The 22,671-nt window shown below is 32.8% G+C and overlaps 1 protein-coding gene across 2 annotated transcripts in view; it reads right to left on the reverse strand.

The window, feature by feature from the left end:
• CSMD3 (CUB and Sushi multiple domains 3) overlaps positions 1 to 22,671 on the reverse strand; it is a 1,208,741-nt gene that overhangs the window by 9,852 nt on the left and 1,176,218 nt on the right. For both annotated transcript variants that reach the window (XM_032760296.2, XM_032760295.2), the window contains 7 exons: positions 21,995 to 22,168; positions 20,995 to 21,068; positions 13,695 to 13,806; positions 11,114 to 11,293; positions 8,453 to 8,518; positions 3,953 to 4,111; positions 1,154 to 1,266 (listed from right to left, as the gene is read on the reverse strand). In XM_032760296.2, the coding sequence (XP_032616187.1) occupies positions 1,154 to 1,266; positions 3,953 to 4,111; positions 8,453 to 8,518; positions 11,114 to 11,293; positions 13,695 to 13,806; positions 20,995 to 21,068; positions 21,995 to 22,168 (878 nt within the window). The remainder of the gene's footprint in view (positions 1 to 1,153; positions 1,267 to 3,952; positions 4,112 to 8,452; positions 8,519 to 11,113; positions 11,294 to 13,694; positions 13,807 to 20,994; positions 21,069 to 21,994; positions 22,169 to 22,671) is intronic.

Genomic DNA, 22,671 nt, shown 5'->3' on the forward strand with positions numbered 1-22,671 from the left:
GTCATGAACATTATTATAAAAGTTGTAAGAATCTTGAATCCTCACTCTAAAAAGCAAAGGATACCAAACCACCCCCACAAGTCTGACATTTCGCAGCAAGTGATTTATTCTTTATTATCAGACATTATACTCTGAGTATGGCCACCCTAAAAAATAAAGTACTTCTAAGGAGAAGCTCAAACTCCAATATTTTAATGAATCAATTCACTTTGTTTCCTACATAAAATAATACAATTAAACAATCTGAGTGCATTGAAGATTTGAGTCAGTTCCCAACCCCATGAATACAGAGTGCAGAAATAGGATAAATACTTTTTTTTCCTCAGGAACCAAACTTACTGAAGCCTACTAGATAGTAGGCTTCTTGAACTTACTGAAGGCTTATTGAAACTTATCGAAGGCTACTACATAGTAGCCTATGACCCACTACAGTATCTTCTTTCCCATTAAGTTTTCCTTATGAAAAGAAGGCTTGGTACTTGAGAGGATACAGTCATATCTCTCATGCTGACTCTTCAGCAAACACTCCTGGCCCTTGTGTTTTCCACTGTCAGTCTTAAAACTCCACTCACATAAATCACTTAATAGAAGGAGTGACTCCATGGTGAAGCTACAGTAACTATCTCCCCACAGGAAGCAGCTCACATAAGTTCCTTTTCATGGACTTTATATATAAAATAGTCTAAATTCATGCTTCAATATAATGGGAATATTTAATTTTCTGATGTACTTTGTAAATATGTTCCATATTCCTTAAGTAGTAGTGGTTCCAAAGATCGAATTATATTTTAACCAGATTTATTTATCACAGTGCTGACTGTAGATGGAATGTATTTGATGAAATCAGTGAAAAACTAAATGCATATCAGCACACACACACACATACACACACCCACATCCACCCATAACCTCCCCCACACACACATACACCCCCCTCCCCACACACACACACACACATGACAAAAGTAAGCAAAACACATCAGAATCCAGTATTCCTAGGCTTGTACTTTAGAATACTAAATATTTATATTTACTAATATATATGCATGTGTATGTATTCATAATTAGCTAAATTTAGAAAACTCTCCTTTCCTGGACAAGCTACAAATTTATCATTAAAATCAGCAGCAGATGTTAAAATAACTATACTTACAAAGCCATCCATTGCCCAATTTTCTTCCTTCATTTTCTTCACAGAAGCATGAGCAGGTACTTTAATAAGATATATGTGTAACATTAGGCGAGCTTCCTGGCTTTTATATACCCCTGTAAAATGCAAGGACATTTTAGTCTACTTAACTTTGTAAATAGTTATACTTCATTTTATTATCTATCATTCCTTAAATAGATTATGTAAGATATGTAATAAAAAAAGATACAAAACAAGGGCAAGTCAAGGATGGCTTAACCTATAATGCTCTTTGCAAATCCTGTAATATACATTGATTTATCTGTCTTCTGAAATCCTCAACTTATTTCTTAGTTGTGGGGTTTAAATTACCTATGCTATCACAATTAAGCACTAGTGTTCTTAATAACATCATTCCATGATAATGAAAACAAAATGATTTCTTCCCACAGTCAGATTCTAAAATTTTCAAGCATTCAAATCCAGTGTTAAAATTCCTGATATTTTCCTTAATAACAACTCAGTGAAAAACAGTATTCTAGGTGCCGCTTGAGCCACAAAGATGAATATATGTTGTTCCTATCTTTAATAATTTCCAACAAAGTAGGAGGTATAAGTAAGGTACACAGCTTAATCAAACACATGAGAGAATGTGATAAATTAAAAGCCAGAGAGAGATCATTTCACACTGGAATGATCAAGGAATAGTTATTAAGGAAAAGCAATGGAGGGCCAAGCATGATGGCTCATACCTGTAATCCCAGCACTTTGGGAAGCCAAGGCGGACAGATCGCCAGAATCCAAAAGTATGAACTTAGGAGTTCCAGACCAGCCTAAGCAACATGGCAAAACCCCATCTTTACAAAAAATACTTTAAAAAATTAGCCAGCCATGGTGGCACGCACCTGTAGTCCCAGCTGCTCAGGAGGCTGAGGTGGGAGGATGGCTTGAGCCCAGGAGCTGGAGGTTGCAGTGAGCCGACATGGCACCACTGCACTCCAGACTGGGTGACAGAGCAAGACTCTGTCTCAAAAAAAAAAACAAAACAAAACAAAAAAAGAAACAAAAAAACAGCAACAGCACGGCATTTGAACTGGTTCTTAAAAATAAAGTAGGATTTTTAGTTTGGGAAGGTAAACACAAGCAATGACATAAGGAAGAGAAGCAAAAATATATACAATGATTTTTACACAGTAAGTGTTCCAAGGGTAGCAGTAAGCTGGAGTGAAAAAATGTTTAGGGAAATAACAGAAAATAGGATCTAAGAAAAAATCTGATTAACCATTGTTTAAAACTCAGCTGTATTCATTTATTGTAACTTAATTGTTCACCTATGTAATAGGGCACCATAATATGCAGGGAATGAAAAGATAATGGACATACGTGCTAAAGTAAATTATAATCAATAGGAGGAAGATATAAAAGTAATCAATAATAATATTGCTGAAAATTGCTACAATTGGTTTATATGGAGACAGTAAGTGAAAGCAAATTAATCTAATTCTTTGTCTTTCCATATATAGAGAAAACTCTTGAGTTTATCTAAATTAGAATAAGTATACATTTATTTTGGGCTCTTTTATAGAAAATAAAGAAAAACTTTGTTAACACATCAAAGTTAAATAAAGCATTAGTCACAATTTAAATGTATTTGTCTCATTCATTTAAAGCTTCTTTTGATTAATATAATGTAATTATATGTATTTTTAAAATTATACTACATATTAACTTCCAATATTTTTACTTTGTGTTTAATAGAGGATCATTCAATAATAAGAATGACACTCAATATTCATTCTAAAATTTATAAAATCAATGAATATAATTTTATTTTCCATTTTTTACAGCACAAACTATTTCATTATTAATATTTGTATGGGTTATATCTATACAGACAAGAATTTTACAGTTTATATTTCATATTTGCAATATAAAATATCATAGTGCCTCATTTTAAAAAATGAGAGCAATTATAATTCAGATGCATTAATTTGAAAATATTTATTGAGGCCTATTTTGTTTCAGATGTTCTGCTAGCCTCTGCGAATACAATATTAAGTTGGAAGGCAAAGAGCTTTCTTAGAATTTATTTTATATTGTTAGAATATAGACACATAATAAATAGTAAATATAACAAATATAATTTCAAATATTGTAAAGAAGAAAATAGGGTAAGGCTGCCTAAAACTAATGACAGCATTTGTAATACAAAGGTTCCTTTAGGTCAGGTCATTGGGAGTATTGCTTGAGGAGGTGACTTGTGAGAGAATATCTGAGTGTTAGGAAAACCAGTGCAATCAAAGATAATGAGAGATATTGTGCTGGACAGAGAAAACAGAAACTTAAGGAGATTGACCACGTTTTGGTTCCCTTATGCCTGTTTAAACAAGTGTAGCTCTATCTTTATTTGTCTTAAATATTGGATGTCCATCTATAAACATAGTTATTTGAAGAAATAGTTTTGTGGCCACAGAATAGCTGAGAAATCAATGATTTGATCTCCGTGGTTTTATGAGAATAGAGAAAGATTTAGTTGCATTCATACATAAATTAAATGTTATGATCTAATATATGACATCTAATTCTAGCTACCAAAAATTATTTAAATAACTTATTTTAAAACTAGTTTTATATTTCTGTAGTAATATTCATTCATCAATCCAAAAACCAGAAAACCTTGGTTCTGAGTGAATATGAATGTCATCAAAAGCAAATGTATCAAAACAAACATTTCACCATATAAAAAGCATTACTGAAAATGATGAAATCATAATAGAAATAAAGTCATGAAGGTACATTTCGCTGCTGTTTTTATTGCGATACCTGAAAGTAGCAGCTCCATGTTGCGATTGCTCAGTGTTGCGTTAACTCTCCCAGTGGAAGCATTGAAACTAGTAACTGTCAAGGTCATGGGTTGTTTCCTTCCTTTGAAATTGTAAGAGCCTTTCCATATATAATTTTGGGCAAATACATCATCAGGAACTGTGAATAGATTAAATATACTACACATTAATTTTACAATGCCATATAAATATAAGCATTAAATAGAGTATTAGTTTATTGAATGATGTATTGCTAAATAATAATGTTGAATGTGTGTTACAAAATTAATTCTTCATATAAAAATGTTTCCATTTTTTAGAATAAATCAACATTGTAATAATCTAGATTTGTTCATATGTTATCAATAAGAGAGAAATAGAAAACACCATTTAAAGACATTAGGTTTATTTTTCGAACCCAGGTAAATATAAACTTATCTTTGGTCTTTTATGCAATATATTTCTTTCTGAAGGGAAATAAAATGATTTCACAGCACCATGGCAGTAAAACTACACCCAAGTCCCAAGGGGCCTGCTTTTTTTCTAGCAGTGGGAATAGATTTTTAAGAGGAATAGCAAAGAGTTAAACCCTGCCTTTGCAGAAAGGTCCTGCAAAATTATCATGAGACAGTGCTTCCGTGTTCCCCCTTACAGAATACTGAGTTTAGTTCTTCTAATAACAGATGCTCCTGAAGAAGAACAGGGCTGCACCATATTGACAGCTTTGAGGTATACAGGTATTTTTAGAAATTGTCACTAGTATTGTTGGACTCTCAAGGATGAGAGATGAATTGTGGTAGAATCAAAGAACATTCTAAAGTTTATAAAATTTTCATCTAAAGAAAAAACACTATTTTAGATACCAGCCAAAAAGACTTATTGTATTTATATAAATTATTTATGTAATTTAGAGTTATATAAATTAGTTATGTCAAAGTCTACACAGCTCCTGGGCAGCAGCTAAGAGAAGCTGCATTAATCCTATACCTCACAGCATAGCACATCCCTAGAAATCAGCTATTCAAGGGACCCAACCCTCTTTGGATGAATGAATGAATGAAGTGGATTCAGGAAAAAGTCCTTTTTTAAATTTGTCTAACAAGTTATTGACGATTTTTCATCTGATATATGCATGTATCACACTTCTTACCAGTCAGATCACAGGGATTGCCATTACAAGCTGTGTATTCTCTGAATTCTATTAAACCAAGAAAGCAAAACCACTGTAGCGGATCAGCATAAAATACCCTAAGAGTTGAGTTTTTACTGAATATTTCAGTAACAACTAAAATTTCTATTTCCATGATAATTTATAAGCAATATAGCTCCTTACTTTGATACCATTGCCAACTTCCATTCTTACCACTTTGGAGTAATGTAACCACTGCGTCTCATTCATGATTTTAAATGAAATACTGCTGAATGTTTTCTCATATAACATGCTATTTGCCATATAATTTTTATAAATAATTTTACTAAAATTTAGAATTTAAGAATTTTTAAAAATTATAAATAGGTGTTGAATATTTTTAAATACTTTCTTTTCAAATATTGCAATTATCATAATTTTTTGCACTTTAATCTCTTAATGTGATACATTACTTTAAAGGATTATTTAAAACTAAAATATCCCTGCATAGCTATGAAGAATCCAAATTGGTTCTGATGGGTGTTAAAGCAAACTAAATATGGCCTGAGAAGGACGCCATAGTTCTATATTTGAGTCCTTGTAATGAACTTCAATCCAACTTAATAGGTAGACAAGACTGAAAACCTAATTTAGGAGTATGCACCTGTAACAATAGCTGAGACTTGGCCAATCCCAGCAGCTGTACTTCTACTACACGTACACTGCTGAGTGTTCAAAATGTGTTCAAATAAGGCAAACACAGAACTGTAACCAATCTAGTTGTTTCTGTCCCTCCCTCCTGCTTTTTGTACCTCACTTCCCTTTCTTTGTGTATAAATTTGTTCTGACCAAGAGGCATCCCTGGAGTCTCTCTGAATCTTCTGTGATGCTGGGGTCTGTTTGATTCACAAATTGTTCATTGTTCAATTAAACTCCTTTAAGTTTAATTCAGCTGAAGTTTTCCTTTTCGCATGGGTTACCTTTACTACAATGTTGAATTTGATTTGCGAGATTTTATGTAAGATTTTCTCATCTATAATCCTGAGTCAAATGGGCCTGAAATTTTTCTCCTTTATAATATCTTTATCCGAGTTACTAGAGCTATGTTGAGCCTAGAGAATGAATTTTATTGTCCAGAAGAGTTTTTACAAAACTTGAAAGATCCATTCTGTTCCTTTAAAATGTGGTGGAACTTACCAGTAGGGCCACATAGACCTCATTTTCTTTGTGGAAATAATTTTAACCAGTCCTTTATTTGCTATAAAATTATTCACATTTTCTTTTATTACTTAGTTCTAGTAAGATGTAGTGTTCCAGTAATTTGTCTGCTTTGTGTAAATGTTTTTAAATGTAGATAATTATTGATAGTTTTCCCTTAATATATTTTGAATTTCATTCATCTACTCTCTATGTAGTTATGCTCCCATTTTCTTTGTTATGTTATTTTTACCAGAAATTTTTCTACTTTGTTTCTGAAAAGAACAACATTTGGTTCTGTTGAGATTCTTCTATTGTTTTGGGCGGTTGCTTGTTTTTATTATTACATTGATTTCTGCCCTGCTACTCTGTTATAGTCTTAATATTTTCTTAATAGGTACACAACTAATTAATTCTGAGACTTTTCTTTTCAATAATGTAAGGATTTAAGGCTACAAATTTCCCTCTTAACTTTCCTTTTCTTATAACCCTCAAGCTTTGATATTTCAATTTTTCAAAGTAACTAAATTCTAATATATTTTCTGTGTTAATGTCTTATTTAATTCATGAGTTATTTATTAGTACTAATTTTGCTCTGAATTTCCAAACATACAGGATTTTTTAAATTACATATTTTCTTATTGAACTTTAATCACATCCTAGTCAGATATGAGTTATGAAGACTAACTTTATTTTAAAATTTGTTTAATTTTATTTATTATTTAATATATGAGCAACTTTTTACAGATTTGATGTGCTGGAGCTATTATTCAGAGTTTCCATCTGGTCCCAAATCAAGCATTGCCCTTGGAAAATTAGGGGCATTGATGGACAATTATGGTTTTCTGACTCCATTGCAAACAAACTCTGCCTTAATTTTATGTATTCTTTGATTGCCTCAATGGCATTCAGCATGTTTTCGACAAGTGTTGAATGTATCAGTATAAGTCACAGAGCTTGGTGGTCCCTCCACTTTTATAGCACGTACATGGGGCACTTCTAAATCCAACTAAAATTAGATCCTAATGTAGTTCTTGGCCCAATACAACCGAGAGAAATCTGTTTCCAAGGTGAAGATCAGATATTATGCTCTGATTTTATTGGCAGCTTTTAAATAGTATCACATAAATAAAATACTAATACTGAATAAGCGTGATATGGTTCGGCTCTGTGTCCCCACCCAAATCTCAATTTGAATTGTACTCCCATAATTCCCACATGTTGTAGGAGGAACCTGGTGGGACATAATTGAATCACGGATACTGCTCTCATGGTAGTAAATAAGTCTCATAAGATCTGGTGGTTTTATCAGGGGTTTCTGCTTTTGCATATTCCTCATTATCTCTTTGCCTGCTCCCATCCATGTAAGACAGGACTTGCTCCTACTTGCCTTCCTCCATGATAGTGAGGCTTCCCCAGCCATGTGGAACTATAAGTCCACTTAAACCTCTTTCTTTCTAAATTGCCTAGTCTTGGGTATATCTTTATCAGGAGCGTGAAAATGGACTAATACAAAGCAACTCATATATTGAGCCCTTACTATGGGCTAAGAACTCTGCACTTCATTTGTATGAAGCTTATTATATAATTATTTAATTATTACTTCTTTTGTATAGAAAAAGATATGGAGACTCAGATATATAAAATAATTTTTCCAAGGTCACAAGTCAGAGAGTGTATAAGATGGGAATCACATCAAGGTTGTAGGGCTTTAAAGTTTATGTTTTTATTGATTGTGCTAGGTTTTCTAATTTGCTTTTTAAATCAAATAATTGAAAATAAACTAGTCAATTTCTAGAAGTTACTGATCTTTATTCTCATACCAAATGTATTTGGATCCTTTTAAAAACATATACATTTAAAAATTTTAAATAAGACCTCATTTTTAATATTTTAAATGAAAGTATTGCCATTATGCTATAGTCATTTACAGATACTCTTTAAGAGAAATTTTAATATTTTTAGCAGACAGAACTATGAACATTACTTTTGGAATACTAACATGTCACTGTATTACATTGCTTTAAATTCAACATCTTGTGAATTATCAAATTCAAGACAGTCATAGTTTTTTATATTTAGGTATATTTTTTAAATACACAGTTACAATGCCAAGAAAACAGTAGACCATTTTTAGAAATAATGAACTCTAGAAAAACAAATGACATTACTAACCACTTAGCTTTGGGCTGGGTGTTCCCAGTGCAGGTCTAGGATCTTTCACCAATATTTTAGAACCAGCTATGAAAAGAAATAAAGGTGTTTACAAAAGTTGATGCAATTAATTATATACACATACACACACACACACACACACACACATAATGTGATGCACTGTCCATTTTATTCTCTGACATTTCACATAGATAGTTTTCTCTAAAATGTTCCATTCATCACAACATCTCAGTCCCCTACTCAGCACTCGTTATGTAACTGATGATTTCAATAATTATTCCCATTACTGTATATTGGCATAAGGGGCAGATTTGTGTTGCTTTCTCATCTTAGGATGTCATTTCTTATTTTAGAGGCATAAGCCAAAGTGGAGACAGTTGCCTCCAACATGGAAGCTGAGAGCTGAGGGTTGTTCTGAGAAGGCAAAAACTATTTGGGTAGGGTTTACATTTAAAAATCAAAGTTTGTTGAGATAATTAAAGATGTCATCAGAAATTGGATAGACTTAAAGGTAAAATCTTCAAGGTTTTAAACCAAAACCAAAGGTAGTCCAAAACCAAATAAATCATGTAGGATGTAGAAGTGACTGGAATATTATAGGAGCTATGACATGAATGCCTTGTAAACTATGTATCCTAAGAACAAGGCAATGTCTTAAAAGACCATAAAAGGATGTGATTTGGGCAAATGTTGCTCTGGCTGCAAAACAAAGAAAACTTCGGAAAGGAGCAAGTAGAGATATGGCTAGAGAAGTTGAGAGACACTGCAGTAGTCCCAGTAGAGATAATGCTGAGTTAGAGTATGAGAGTAGTGACAACAAACCAAAAAGGGGAACAGATGGAAAAGCTATTGAAATTGTGGTGATTTGGAGGGATAGGAAAATATCTAAGGAGATCACTAGATCTCATGTGTAACTATAGGACGGTAATATCACTGAGATAGGGAATAGCAAAGGGAAACTATATATAGAGAAGAAATGTATGAGTTTAGTTTTGCATGTATTGAGTACTGAAATGCCACTGAAGAATTTCACTAGCAATATCAAGCAAACAATTGAATGTGTGTGAAGCTAAAATAAGATAACTAAGCTAGAATTATTAGTTTGTAAGTAATCTACATAAGGACTGCTGCTGAAGCCATTGGCTTGAATGACATCACCTAAAAGTGAATACGAGATGAAAACAAGAGATGGCTAAGCACTGCATCTTTAGAAAATCATAAGTAGAAAACAACCAGTGTATAAAGGAAATGGAGAATGGATACTCAGAATTAGGAAGGAGTAAAACATTTACTCATTCAACAAATATTTATTGAATGCTTTTCACATGTAAGGTACTGATTTGTGTTAAAATTGCAGTTGTAAACACTTTGAGTGAAGTCTCTCATGAGATTATATTCTAGGTGAAGGGGAGTAGATAGGAGGACAGGAGAGTGGAAGCAGATAATTACAAGCAAACAAACCAAAGAATAAGATCTTCTCATACTACAGGGATTTCAATCATAAAAAAAAATAGAAAGAAAAATAGCAGAGGAATGTTCTGATAAAGAAAATGAAAACATTTCAAGTAAAAGAAAGTAATTGTCATTTATAACAGCTGCATTAGATAAAACATTAGAAGGCCTTACAAATAGGTTTTTTGGATATAAGGAAATGGATTTTGTCGATGACCTTACCAAAAACACTAGAAAAACTTCCTTTACTCCTTCTTCTGGCATTATAACCTTTTTCCAAACGGAAATTGTCCTGACCAAGCAGCAATAGGGTGGACACTTCACCCAGATCTGGTCCAAATATTAATACCATATCACCCTGGCTGAGTAATGGATTTGGAGATGGGCTCCATTCAAAATTGTGGCAAACAGAATCCCAGATAGTGCTTTCCTGACCAAAACTTTGGGAAGGACTCTTTCTACTAGGGTTACTCTGGCAGAGTAACCTAGGCATTATGGTAGCAATTTTCCGTACTCTAATGAATAGTGTACCCACATAATTTATGTTCACCTGGTACCTCTCTGACCTTATTTGGAAAGAAGGTCTTTGCAAATGTAATTAACTAGAGATCTTGGGATAAAATAATCCTGATTTTAGGCTGAGTCCCAAATACAAGGACTGGTATCCTCCTAAGAAGAGGAGAGCCCACACAAAGATACACAGAAAAGAAGGCCATGTTGAAATGGGGCAGAAATTGGAGTAAGGCTAGGAGCCAATGAATACCCAGGATTGTCAGAAGCTATGAGAAGATAGGAAGAGGCAAGGAATGGTTTCTGCTTAGAGCTTACAGAGGGCACAAGATCCTGCTAACACTTTAATTTTGGACTTCTGGACTTCAGAATTGCGAAGGAATAAATTTCTATTATGTTAAGCTCCCCAGCTTATGGTACTTTGTTATAAAAGCCCTAGAAAAAGAATATACCTACCTGAAGAGATAACTTGAAGATAGAATAAAGGCAAGAAGTAACATTCACATGGGTAAAAAGCTATGAATAGACTCATAAAATGTATATGCCTCTGGGTCCAGAAGTGCTTACATTACTCCTAGACTTGGAGTTAGCCAACAAATTTCCCTTGTTCCTGTGCTAATTTGAGTTGAGTTTTTGTCTGGAGCCAAGGAAAGCAATATTACAATCTTTTGCGTTAAAGATTCTATAGAGAAAACCTACCTTCACAAACGGGAACTTTTCCAGTCCAGGTGTTATCGGATCTACACACTCTATGTTCCGTTCCACCTGCTAAGAAGAAGCCAGGCTGACAGGTATAAATCAGTGTATACCCATGAGATGGAAGGTCCATCCCTACTACATTTGCATGCGCAGGAGTTTCTGGCTGTTTACAGCTGTGGGCTATATTAAGAGAAGAGAACAATGTAAATTTTCTATAGATATGTTAAGAAAAATTTGAGACAGGAGTCACAATCTATTTTAGACATACTTCAATGCCTTTATATACATATATCTTAGAATAATTATTCTAATAAATCACAAAAATGTTTCAATGCAAATATGCTTATTGATTTCATACTTTAGCATTTCCGAATCCACCATTTGTGGAACACTAGTAGATGTTAAATAAATTGAGAAAAAAAAAGACATTGTCAATAACTAAGCTCACAAATGTACGCTTTACCATTTTGGAGTCACACATTCTAGAGAGTCACAAAAACCAGCATTTTAAAGGATCTATGAAGTTCTGTGGTAAGATACCTTTTAATGTTTGTCAAGATCAGGTTTTCTATATGAGTTTAGAAAATATTATTTTATAAATTTTAAATTCATTATATTTATTTTAAATTAAAAATCTATTTTCTATTGTTAAATAAAACCACACCTAATTATATTGCTCTGGTATTAATACTTCCCAATAAAAGTACATTTTAATAATTTTTTTATATATGGAATTTTCAGGCCATATTTGGATCCGTATGCTAGAAGTATCATTCTGTTCACCTAACTCTGTCTCCTTTTCTCCATGTTTCCTTCCACTCCTAATTCTCTACCTTGATTGCACCATATCTTCCCCTTATTTCATCGGTTTTATGTCTTATAAAGACCATTTCTTTCTCAGTCAGAGATAAATGCTACAAGAAATTTTTCCCCTGAAACAGATAGCATTTTTTAATCATTTGTTCGTAGATACATATCCATAAAAGTGATCTCTGAAAAAAGTGTTCTGTGAATATATTTTAAAAAACAATATTTTTCATTTGTTTCTTAATGGAGTTCCATAACAGTATAAATAATAGCTAACATTTTTTTACTCCGTGTGCTAAACATTGTGTTAAATGGCTTTTTTTGTTTTTGTTGTTTTTGAGACGGAGTTTCACTCTGCTGCCCAGGCTGGAGCACAGTGTCATAATCTCGGTTCACTGCAGCCTCCACCTCCTGGGTTCAAGCGATTCTCCTGCCTCAGACTCCTGAGTAGCTGGGACTACAGGCACCTGCCACCATACCCAGCTAATTTTTTGAGTTTTTAATAGAGATGGGTTTAGCCACGGTGACCAGGCTGGTCTCAAACTCCTGACCTCAAGTGATCTGCCCACCTCGGCCTCCCAAAGTGCTGGGATTATAGGCGTTGCCACCGTGCCTGGCCTAAATGGTTTATATTTAATATAATTCAGTTAGTGAAATGTAATCCTCACGCAGTAAGTATTGATGAGGAAAACTACAGTCTGTCTCTACTGCCGTCTTAAGCCCTATGTTATGGACATGTTAGACACTTTGAGATGCTTCACAGTGACAGACGCTGTTTAACTTTATTTAAACTATCATATCCCAACTGGAGGACATCAAAGAACCATGGTTTACTATGAAATACCTAGTTACAGCCTGCACAGCTGTTTTAGAGTACACATTCTGAGGAATTCTCCTTTAAGGAATTTTCTATATTTAAATATAAGCCAACAAGGCACATAACATGGCATCTCTGTGGAGTGTTCTCCTGCTTTAAAGTAAGCTGCTGGTCCCTAGGTGCCCCCACAATCATTTGGATGGTTCTGAACAGGCATAGAGTAAATTCATAGGGCTTGTGTAGGTTTCAGCAAATCCTAAAAGCTAGATACCATCCTAATAAGTGTTTCCACTCCAGCTTACTTTTTTCCATTTTTCACCAAGAAACATAATTGAAAACGTAAGGGAAGAGATTTGTTAAAAAGGCAACTGCAGAGAAAGAAAAGCCAAATAGCTGACCGCTGGAATTCATTTCTAACTGTATGTCAGAAAAAGTTATTTAGTGGCCCCAGGCTTTGTTCTTATTTAATCTGTACAGCAAGTGCTCTCCACTGAGGATCAGAGAACATATAAAGGAAATTCTAAAATTGTTCTCAAATTTTTGGCCAAGTGCCCATGAATATTTCCTTTCATAGATGTCGTTAGTTTCCCCAGATTCTCAGACAATATTTTCACAAGTGATTTTTAAAAATTAGAAGCTGTTACATTGGCGCCTCGGGTATTTTAGATTACTTCAGACTGATAGGTGCAGATCTTAAACTAAAACCTAAACTAGTCATCACCTAAAATTACAAAAAGAACAAAATTGTGCCTTGTGCTTTCTGACTTACTTAGAGAGTGCTTCCCAATGGCCATGGGTTTATGATACAGTAATAAAATTACATACATAAAATATGTCTTTTAATCTAAAAGTCAATTTGATACACCTATAGGTGTAAATTTATTTGTATACTTGGGAGAAAAAAACGCATATAAATTCCTACCCATGATAACATTATTTCTTATCCATAATACTTACGTATGCATTCAGGCTGAATTCCACTCCATGTAAGATCAGGGAGGCAGGTGCGTGTTGTAGACCCTTGGAGAAGGTGTCCTTTTTTGCAGTGGAACTGTACAATACTTCCAACCTATAGCAAATTAAAGAGAGGAAAAAAATATTCCACTACACCTTCAAATATGGCAACAAATAGAGCTTGAGTGAGAAAATGCTATCAAGTGAAATTCTGTATGGTAGAATTGGAAGAAAAAAAGAATTGAAATCTGATTTACAATAAAATGGGAAAAATTCAAAACTAAAAAATAAAATCCTGGCTTTATTTGTTTACATATCATCATCAAATAGTTGGGTCCTTAGTACATACATAGATACCAAGTTTCTTGCCATGGGAATTTGAAGAAAATAAGACACCAAAAAATTCAACAAGCTATATATGAATACAAGATAGAGAGATAGTTAGATAAAGATAAATAAATGAAGCTTTATAAAAATAGATATAGAAATAAATATAGCTAACCACATAATAAATAAATAAATATTGAAGGTGAAAAATGCAATATGAGATTAGAGACAAAGGTGGTTACTGAAGGTGGTGGTGATAACAGAAATATACAATGGAAGATATACTGTTTGTACTAGCTTTTAAGGGTATAGTAATTAGGAGAATATCTAGGACAATGGCTTTCAAAGTGTAGTCTCTAGGCCAGTAATATCAATGTCTCCTAGGAATTTGTTAAAAATGTCAATTCTGAGGCCTTACCCCAGACACATTGAATCAGAAACTCTTCGGGTAGAAAAACCAACAATCTGTTTTAACAAGCCCAATCTATTATTAACAAGTAATAAACACTAAAGTTTGCAAATGACTTATAGAAAAGTGGAAAAGATAATAACATGATGAGAAATGTGTGTTGGTTAAAACATATATCATTTGCTTTAGGGGAAAAGAGAGCATATTAGATTGATTGACATTTATTGTTTACAAAGTGAGCAGGGCAGGTAGAGGTTTGGGATAAGTGGGAAGCAGGGGTATATAGTAAATAAGAAAACAAATCACCAGAGTAATGTACATGTAGTTTTAATTCTGGATCTCACTTTACTTGAATAAGTCATATCTCCTATCTCCTCTTTGAGACGTAATTTCTCATTTATAAATAATGACGATAATATGATTTGTATTGAAATCTGTTTTCAGGATTAAATGAAATAGAATTTATACTCCACTCCACCCCAGGATGACACTCAAGTTTTAAATAAATTATAGGCATGATGCCTAAATTGGAGACATAAGTAAGAATTAGTTTCTGAAGGGTCTCAAATGGCAGGCTATGGTATTTAGAAGAATTAATAGTAGTAATTCTAATTATGAGGCTGGCATTGCCATTTTACATTTGAGTGGATAAAAACTGTATGAACTTGTGGCAGTAAGCCTGGGGAAAAATGTCGTTTCCTCAAAACAATTACAAGAAAAAAATCAACAAGATTTACTGAATGATTAGAGGTGGAGGATGAGATAAGGGATATTTAGGGTCTGCCACTTTGGACTTCTCCAGTAATTGCAGTCTGAGAAGGCTCAGTCGCAGTTTTAGGACATATCACTCAGATCCTGTTTTCTGCCTTCCCCTTAATTCCTACTCCCACTTGACAGGACAATAAGAAGCTAAGCTTGAGATGATATAATTTGATACCAAGATTCCATTTGAAACTTCAGACTCTGAATTCCATCATATTTCATATTGTTATTATTACCCAGAACTATACTAGGCCAGAAATATTAAATTCCAAAATTCTTTATCTGACAACAACCTTTTTTCTTCATGTTGTCTCATGCTGTGTCTTCCATGAACCCTCACCTTTGCCTCTAGAAGATCTCTTACCCCTGGACGCCCCATTTTCTCTAGGCTGTTACATTGACTGATTCCAAGAAGCACCATTTGCATTTTATTCCTTATAACCAGAGTCCCCTGACTTGTGCTCCAGAGCATGCCTTTCACATTCTTTCTGAAGTTGTGCAAAATGGTGGTACGGGTTTTGATTTTTCAGTATGGACTAGATTATGTTATATACAGTTTGCAGTTCTATTTTTCAGTCAAACCAGTTCTACAAAACCCATCATCTCTATCAATCCAGCAATCCTTCTTAAGGTTAGAACCCAGTTAATAGTGTCACTTGTCACTAATAAATTTTCCCTTCATTCACTTCACCACCAAAACTGGCAATTTTACCTTCTAAATGTTTTTCAAAGTATCGTCTTCCTTTTTTCTCCACTTTATGTCCAGTTTTACTCCCCAATATGTTTTCCATAGGCTTTGGTTCTCACTTTAGCAGACATCACAATCACCAAAAGGACTTTATGAAAACAGTGATAGCTGAGTGCCCCCCTCCAGAGTTTCATACTCAGTAGATCTGGGGTAGGTCCATGAATCTATATTTCCAACAAGTTCCCAGGTGAAACTGCTGCTGCCAGTTAGGCGCTACACTTTGAGAATTACAGCCATAGACAATTACAATAATCTTCTAACTTGTCTCCATTTCTCAATTCATGATCCAATATATTTATTTTCTACACTGAAGTCAGAGTGATCTATGCAACACAAAGGTTTGACCTTATTATTCACCCGTTAGGATAAAGTTACATTGCGCTAACATGACAAAGGCCTCCATAACCTGGCCACTGACCATCTCTCTAGCATCATCATTAACAGCTTACTTTACTCAAATTCTGTTCAATTAACATTGAACTTTTGTATCTTGAAATGCATGCATATTTTCATGCTATTCCTACTGCATGGAATGCCTCTCCTAACTTTCCTCTCCTAGCTCTTACACTAAAAGAATTAGCTCAGCCATCATCTGTAGAAACCCTTCCCTGCAGCAAGAAATTAGAAAAACCATCTCTTTTGTGTGCTTCCTTATTGCTTTTCATTGTTATCAGTGTTATTACCTAGCCTATGAGATCATATATTCCAGCTGACCAACATATCAAAATGTTAGCCTTTCTAAGCTGAAGACTGTGTGTACTCATCCTTGTGCACCTTGAACTTAAAAATGTGATTTGAAAATGTTGGAGCAATGGAAGGAATCGGGATGAAATAATATAAAATTACTTTATTACTTAACTTTAGAATATTTAACATCTATCAGTTCTTAAAGTACAGTGATATCACCTCTATACTTCCGATAACATAAGGTTAAATCATTCTGTTTGTTCTTTGAAAGGTATATTTGGGTTATTTAATCAAACCTTTATATTGGTCAGGTGTAAGAAATATGTTGGACCACATACACTTTGTTTTTACTTGTAAGACATTTTGCCTCAATCCTGTAAGCTTTTCAAAGTCATTATAACAACTGCTTTAAATATTAACCAAATATTATAGAATTAAAATAAAATCTGTTTTAAGATTTTTCTGTGTATCACCAACACATCTAATTAATAAGATTTTTGTCAAATTCACAAATACTTATACCTAATATCTAATAAATATTTATACAGATTTAATAATTGATTAAATTGTTTATCCAGAATTTTTAATAATCAAATCAACAAAATTTTCTCTAAATATCAGTGCATTAATGAATAGTTTTGTCAGTGATGAACCCACTTAATAGTGTATTTTACAGTTATCTATCCTTTCCCAATTTGATATATCCTTCTGACTGAACAACTTCCAACATGCATACTATAATTTGCTTATTTGTAGAAAAATAGGCAACAACATTCTAAAAATTTATATTATCAAATTCAAAAAAATTCTTGGAAAAATAACTTATATACAATTTTTTCACCAATATTTACTAATAAAAAGTGTTATTCGTATAGCCAATATTGCAATAATTAATATTGAAAGTTTTTATAACAAGAATTAAAAATAATCCATATCAAGTTTTAATTGCAACCAATGTTTAAATAAAAATCACTTTAAATTGATTTAAAGTACCATGTTGTATATTCTACAAATGCATTATAGAATTTTAAGATATGTTTAATTAGTAAATATCACTTATGTTGTTTAACACCTTATTCTCCTATTTTAAATGTTATATCTTAGTTCCTAAATCATAAAATTTATATAGCAAATAATAGGATTAATAGACATTTTTCATATATTTGGAACATTCTCAATAAGCTTTATTTTCCCTTCCATGAGATTTCATGGCAAATAACACTTGGCATGCTAGAATTTTCATCAATGCATTTATTTGAATCTGACTTCTAATATCACATGTTTGTTTAACTGGAGTATGGTTCTTAAGAGCTTTCAAAATTTATATATAATTAAGGTCTCAAAAACATATATGCTTCCTCTGCAATATATATTTTTTAAAAATAAATTTATGTTTTTCATTATGTATTTTATACAAAACATTTTACTCAAGAAAAATTGAGGTAGCTTCTAATAAAAGATATATGTAAATTAAAATAAATAAAATTGACACAGAAAGGCAAGATTATAAAAATGAAGGTATAACAGATGTGCTTAAGATGCAAGTAATTTTTGCTGACTGAGCATCAACTTTGGTCCTAGGCTTCCTGGTTTAAGAAAAGTTTAATTATTATTATTTACATTCAAAACAAGAAGACTTTAATTAAAAATAATTTTTTTACTTTCAGAATTCATGTGATTGTGTTTATCATTTAAGGTAATAAAACACTATGAAACATATATTTACCTCATTCAATATACTAAGATACTAATTTCAATTACAAACTGAAAATCATATATAATCACTATGGTTAGATTGGTAGGGTTAAATATTTTATGGTTAAATATCTTGAGGCTAAATATCTAAAGAGCTGGATTAAAAACATTTCATATTTATAATAACTTTATGTAACAAGCCCTAAATCCAAATAATGTACTTTCCATTGCCCAGAGCTCAGTTTAATGAGTGATACAGCAGTGTGTATGTGTGCTTGTCATTTACTCCATAATTAATCCTAATGTTGCATCAATTATTTTGACAGCTGTTCTCTTCACTATCAATCTATTTTTAGCCAAAATTATTCCAATTTACAGTATTTTAATAAAAAGACAAATTATGTTGAATACTTTTTTCAATGATAGAGTTTTCATCATCTCTAGCAATGAGTGATATATTTTTGTATGTTAATAATTACTGATGTCCCAAAAACTACTATATAAATCTATAAAGAAAAAGAGAGGGAACAAATGAACACATTAAAGAGAAAATTAAGAAAACGATCTGAGTGCCTCTGGAGTTCATAACTTTCTCTTCCTCTTCCCAAAAATGGGCTTCCTAATAGCTGTGATTTTGTGTCATAACTCACTACTGGCCACCTAATCAAACCAACATAAATACGAAAGTTGGGACATTCTGATTCTCCTTGAAAACTTGGAATTGAGATTGAGATGACCACTTTCTGTATGTAGCTGAGATGTAAATAGAAATGATTCACTCTTGGCCATATGGCCAATCTGCAGAGAGAAAATATGAGGTAGATAAACAGAAAGTAGTATAAAAAACTGAGTACTTGCAGCCAGTGCCTACACTCTGGGTTTGATGAGTCTCACCCAGATTCTTTCTTTGGGAGTCTGGACATACCTGCACAGTAATGCCTTTAGGCTTTAAGTAGCTCCAAACAGTTTTTTTGTTACTTGCAAGCAATCATTTTTCTCAATGGCTCAAGATGCCTTTTGCATATAAAACCATATTCATTTGGAATTCACCAATAAATTAGTATTAATTAGAATTATATAACTATTTATTGTGTTAGATCTAGACAGATTTAGTTAACAGATTTAGTATGTATGTATATATACATTCATACCTGCCATATGCATGTAAGAAAGCCAATCTCCCTAATGTAAGACACAAAATATGTTTAATTTTAATAGTTATATAATTGTATATAATTAGACTTTACCATATTTGAAATCTAGTCTATTTATATTTATTCATATAGAATATAATGATTTAATACCTGTTTATTAGCCCAAATAACATAAATTCAGGGTTAGGTTAACTTCGTTACATCATTTTGCAATGATTATAATAGAATCCTTAGAAAGCAGAGTTAGTGATTCTCTTCATTTTGTTGGATGACTGTTTTAAACTCCACGTTAATCATTCTCATTTCCATTATCTCAAATAATATTTACTAAAAAAGAAACTCAAATTCTTTAGAAAATCAGCCTGATTTAGTACACAGACACTAACATCACAATGTTGTATTCTGTTAGAATATGTCACCAACTTGATCTGCGAACAAAGCAAGTCACATTCTGTTACAGTTTCTTTGTACATATGATGAGGGCTAGTGCTGTGCAGCTAGTTGCCCATTTTTCAGGATTTAGATCAATTGATAAAACCTTTTATGGAGATATTAATCTAAAGTTCTCTAAAAACACCAATATAACAGAGACAGACTCATTTTTACACTTTTGTATTATCTGGACAGGACTGAAGGAAATCAGAATTGGAAATGCTATCAAATCAATGTTCATACTGTGCCTGAACTGTAGATAAATGGAAACTATTTTTAATAACAAAATATGGCCCTTTAGATGAGCCCTTCCTTTAGAAATGGATGGTCTTCAGGTTCACACTGAATTTCACACAGAATAGCACAATTTACAAAACCCGGCAACACAGGGCAATTGGGTAATGTGTAAATTGGCTATTTCTGTTTGGAATCAGTATGCACTTTGGCTCCCCTTGGATCTTTTGTAACTGAAAAGTTGCTGAATCTCTACCTAAAATCAAAATTGGAAAAAGAGAGAACAAGAAAGTCAGCCACACATGACTGGGCATGCCAAAGAATTCTAATATAACAGTTCAACTATGTGTTGTATAGTAACAGGTTATGGTTATTTTTCAGTAATTTCCCACCTTTTTAAACACTGACAGCAATGTCATATACACAATTAGTGCTTTATTGAATAACCCGCATTTTTATATATTTGCTGTTTGTCTCAGAAGTCTCCTTTAAACTCTTTCATCTTTACTTTCTTCACTGTCCCACATCTTCCTGTAGAGTTTACTCATTTAGTCCCTCACTCTTACTGTCTTATATACAACTCTCTAATGCTTATGGATTTTTCCTATGCTCACTGATATTTTTTGCTTTTTGTTTTAATTTATCTTTATGTTCCAGTTAGGCAATTTTATTTAAAAATATTTTCTTTTCTAATTTCCTTTACTTCCACTCTTTTGTTGTCTGTTACCCTTTTTATGTGTTTATAAATGCAGATAGAACATGACTTTTTGTTACGTCAACAAGATTATATGCATATAAACCAAAGACGCATTCTGACCTAGTATGATGCTAAATGGACATAGCTAAAGTACCCACTTGAAATCCAAATGTATTGTTCTGAGATCCATGCCGAGGCACACCTGGGTTTTCACAAGAGGTTCGAGTGGGCTCTAAAATGAAGATTAAAAGGATATTAGTCCTTTAAAATTTACAATAGATATAGTTCTCTCATAGAAAATAATTTTCAATAATCTGGGGTTTGGCACAAATGATCTAGGAAATAATAAATAATGTAAATGTAATAACATCTCTCCATGGACAGAAGCCTGTTAATCTTGAAGCAAGAAAGTCAGGTAGACTCCATTTGAAATGAATTATGAAATTCTTGAACTTTGAACCCTTCTAATATAAAAGCACTTGACATTCAACTAGCTCTGTGGATGCGAAATTAAGGAAAGATGAAGGATATGAAAGCAATGTACATGCATATAACATTTGTCCAAAGACCTTGCTAAACTATGATTTGGGTTAGGGTAATATTTCTTGGAAGAAATAACAGTTTTTTCCCAGAAATAGGACTTGATAATTTGGTATTACTGACACCCATAGGATATTCAGGCATAATAATGGTAGGTAGATGTGTCGGTTTATTTGAATGACAGATTATTTGGTTAGTTTACCAAATATGGCATTAATTTTAGGATTACAGAAATGTAGTTACAATCATTTTGAAATCAATATATCTTTTAGATATTTTTGGAGCAAATCTAATTTCATATGAAGATTCTTTATTAACTATAAAGATCTAAGTAAAATGTTAGTACTTAATAATGTTGCTACCTGAAAGTATTTTTATTTTTCATTTTACTGATATACAACAAAATTATTTCAAGTGTTTCTTCTGGAAGTTTAAAGTGCTAAAATTAATGTTGTATTTTCTACCAATATTCATTTCCAGTGCCTTCTAATTGCTTCTATATTTTACTCTTGTTTTTATATTTAGCCAACTATAGTTTATAGGATAAAGAAAACCATTAAATGTCACCCCTATTAATTACACTGTTACTGTGCATAATCAGCCTTTAATTAATATTACCTATGCAGTGAGGTGATGAACCACTCCAAGTGCCATCTGCTTGACATATTCTGGTGCTTGATCCCACTAATATGTAAGGAGAATTGCAGCTGAATGAAACCTCTGACTGGTATATAAAGCTTTTGCCTTCTCTTTTTCCTTGGGCAGGTATACCAGGGTCACCACAAAACTTTGCTGGAAATGAAAAGAAAGACGCTTATATCAAAGATTTAGTATTCAGCATAGTACACAGTTTGGAAAAATGATGACAATTAATTTGAAAATTGTACTAAAGAGATATATTATTCATGATAAAGCTATCCCAATGAAAAATTTTATTTTTTAGCTTATGTGCAGATAAACAAATACTAAATTGAAAACTCAGTATAACATTTAAAAATTAGTTTGATTTAGATGTTTTCCACTTAGTAAGCTACCTTAATAAAGATAGAATTTTTGTACTCCTGTTGTTTTGTATTGACCAAAATCAAACCACATATTTGGATTTGTTGGCTGCCAAGTTGGAGTATAGCCTTGAGAAAGTAGGTGACTCATAGGTATCCCTGTCAAAAAGAACCAACCCATAATGTTCCAGACTGCACGCTACAGATTGCAGTGCCCTTTTTACATGTATATAAAACCTCTGGTTATTTGTTTTATTGTACCCTGAATACTCCGAACACTCGAAGCACATATCC

This window comes from Hylobates moloch, unplaced genomic scaffold, assembly GCF_009828535.3.
Source record: "Hylobates moloch isolate HMO894 unplaced genomic scaffold, HMol_V3 SCAFFOLD_9, whole genome shotgun sequence".
Taxonomy (NCBI): Eukaryota; Metazoa; Chordata; class Mammalia; order Primates; family Hylobatidae; genus Hylobates; species Hylobates moloch.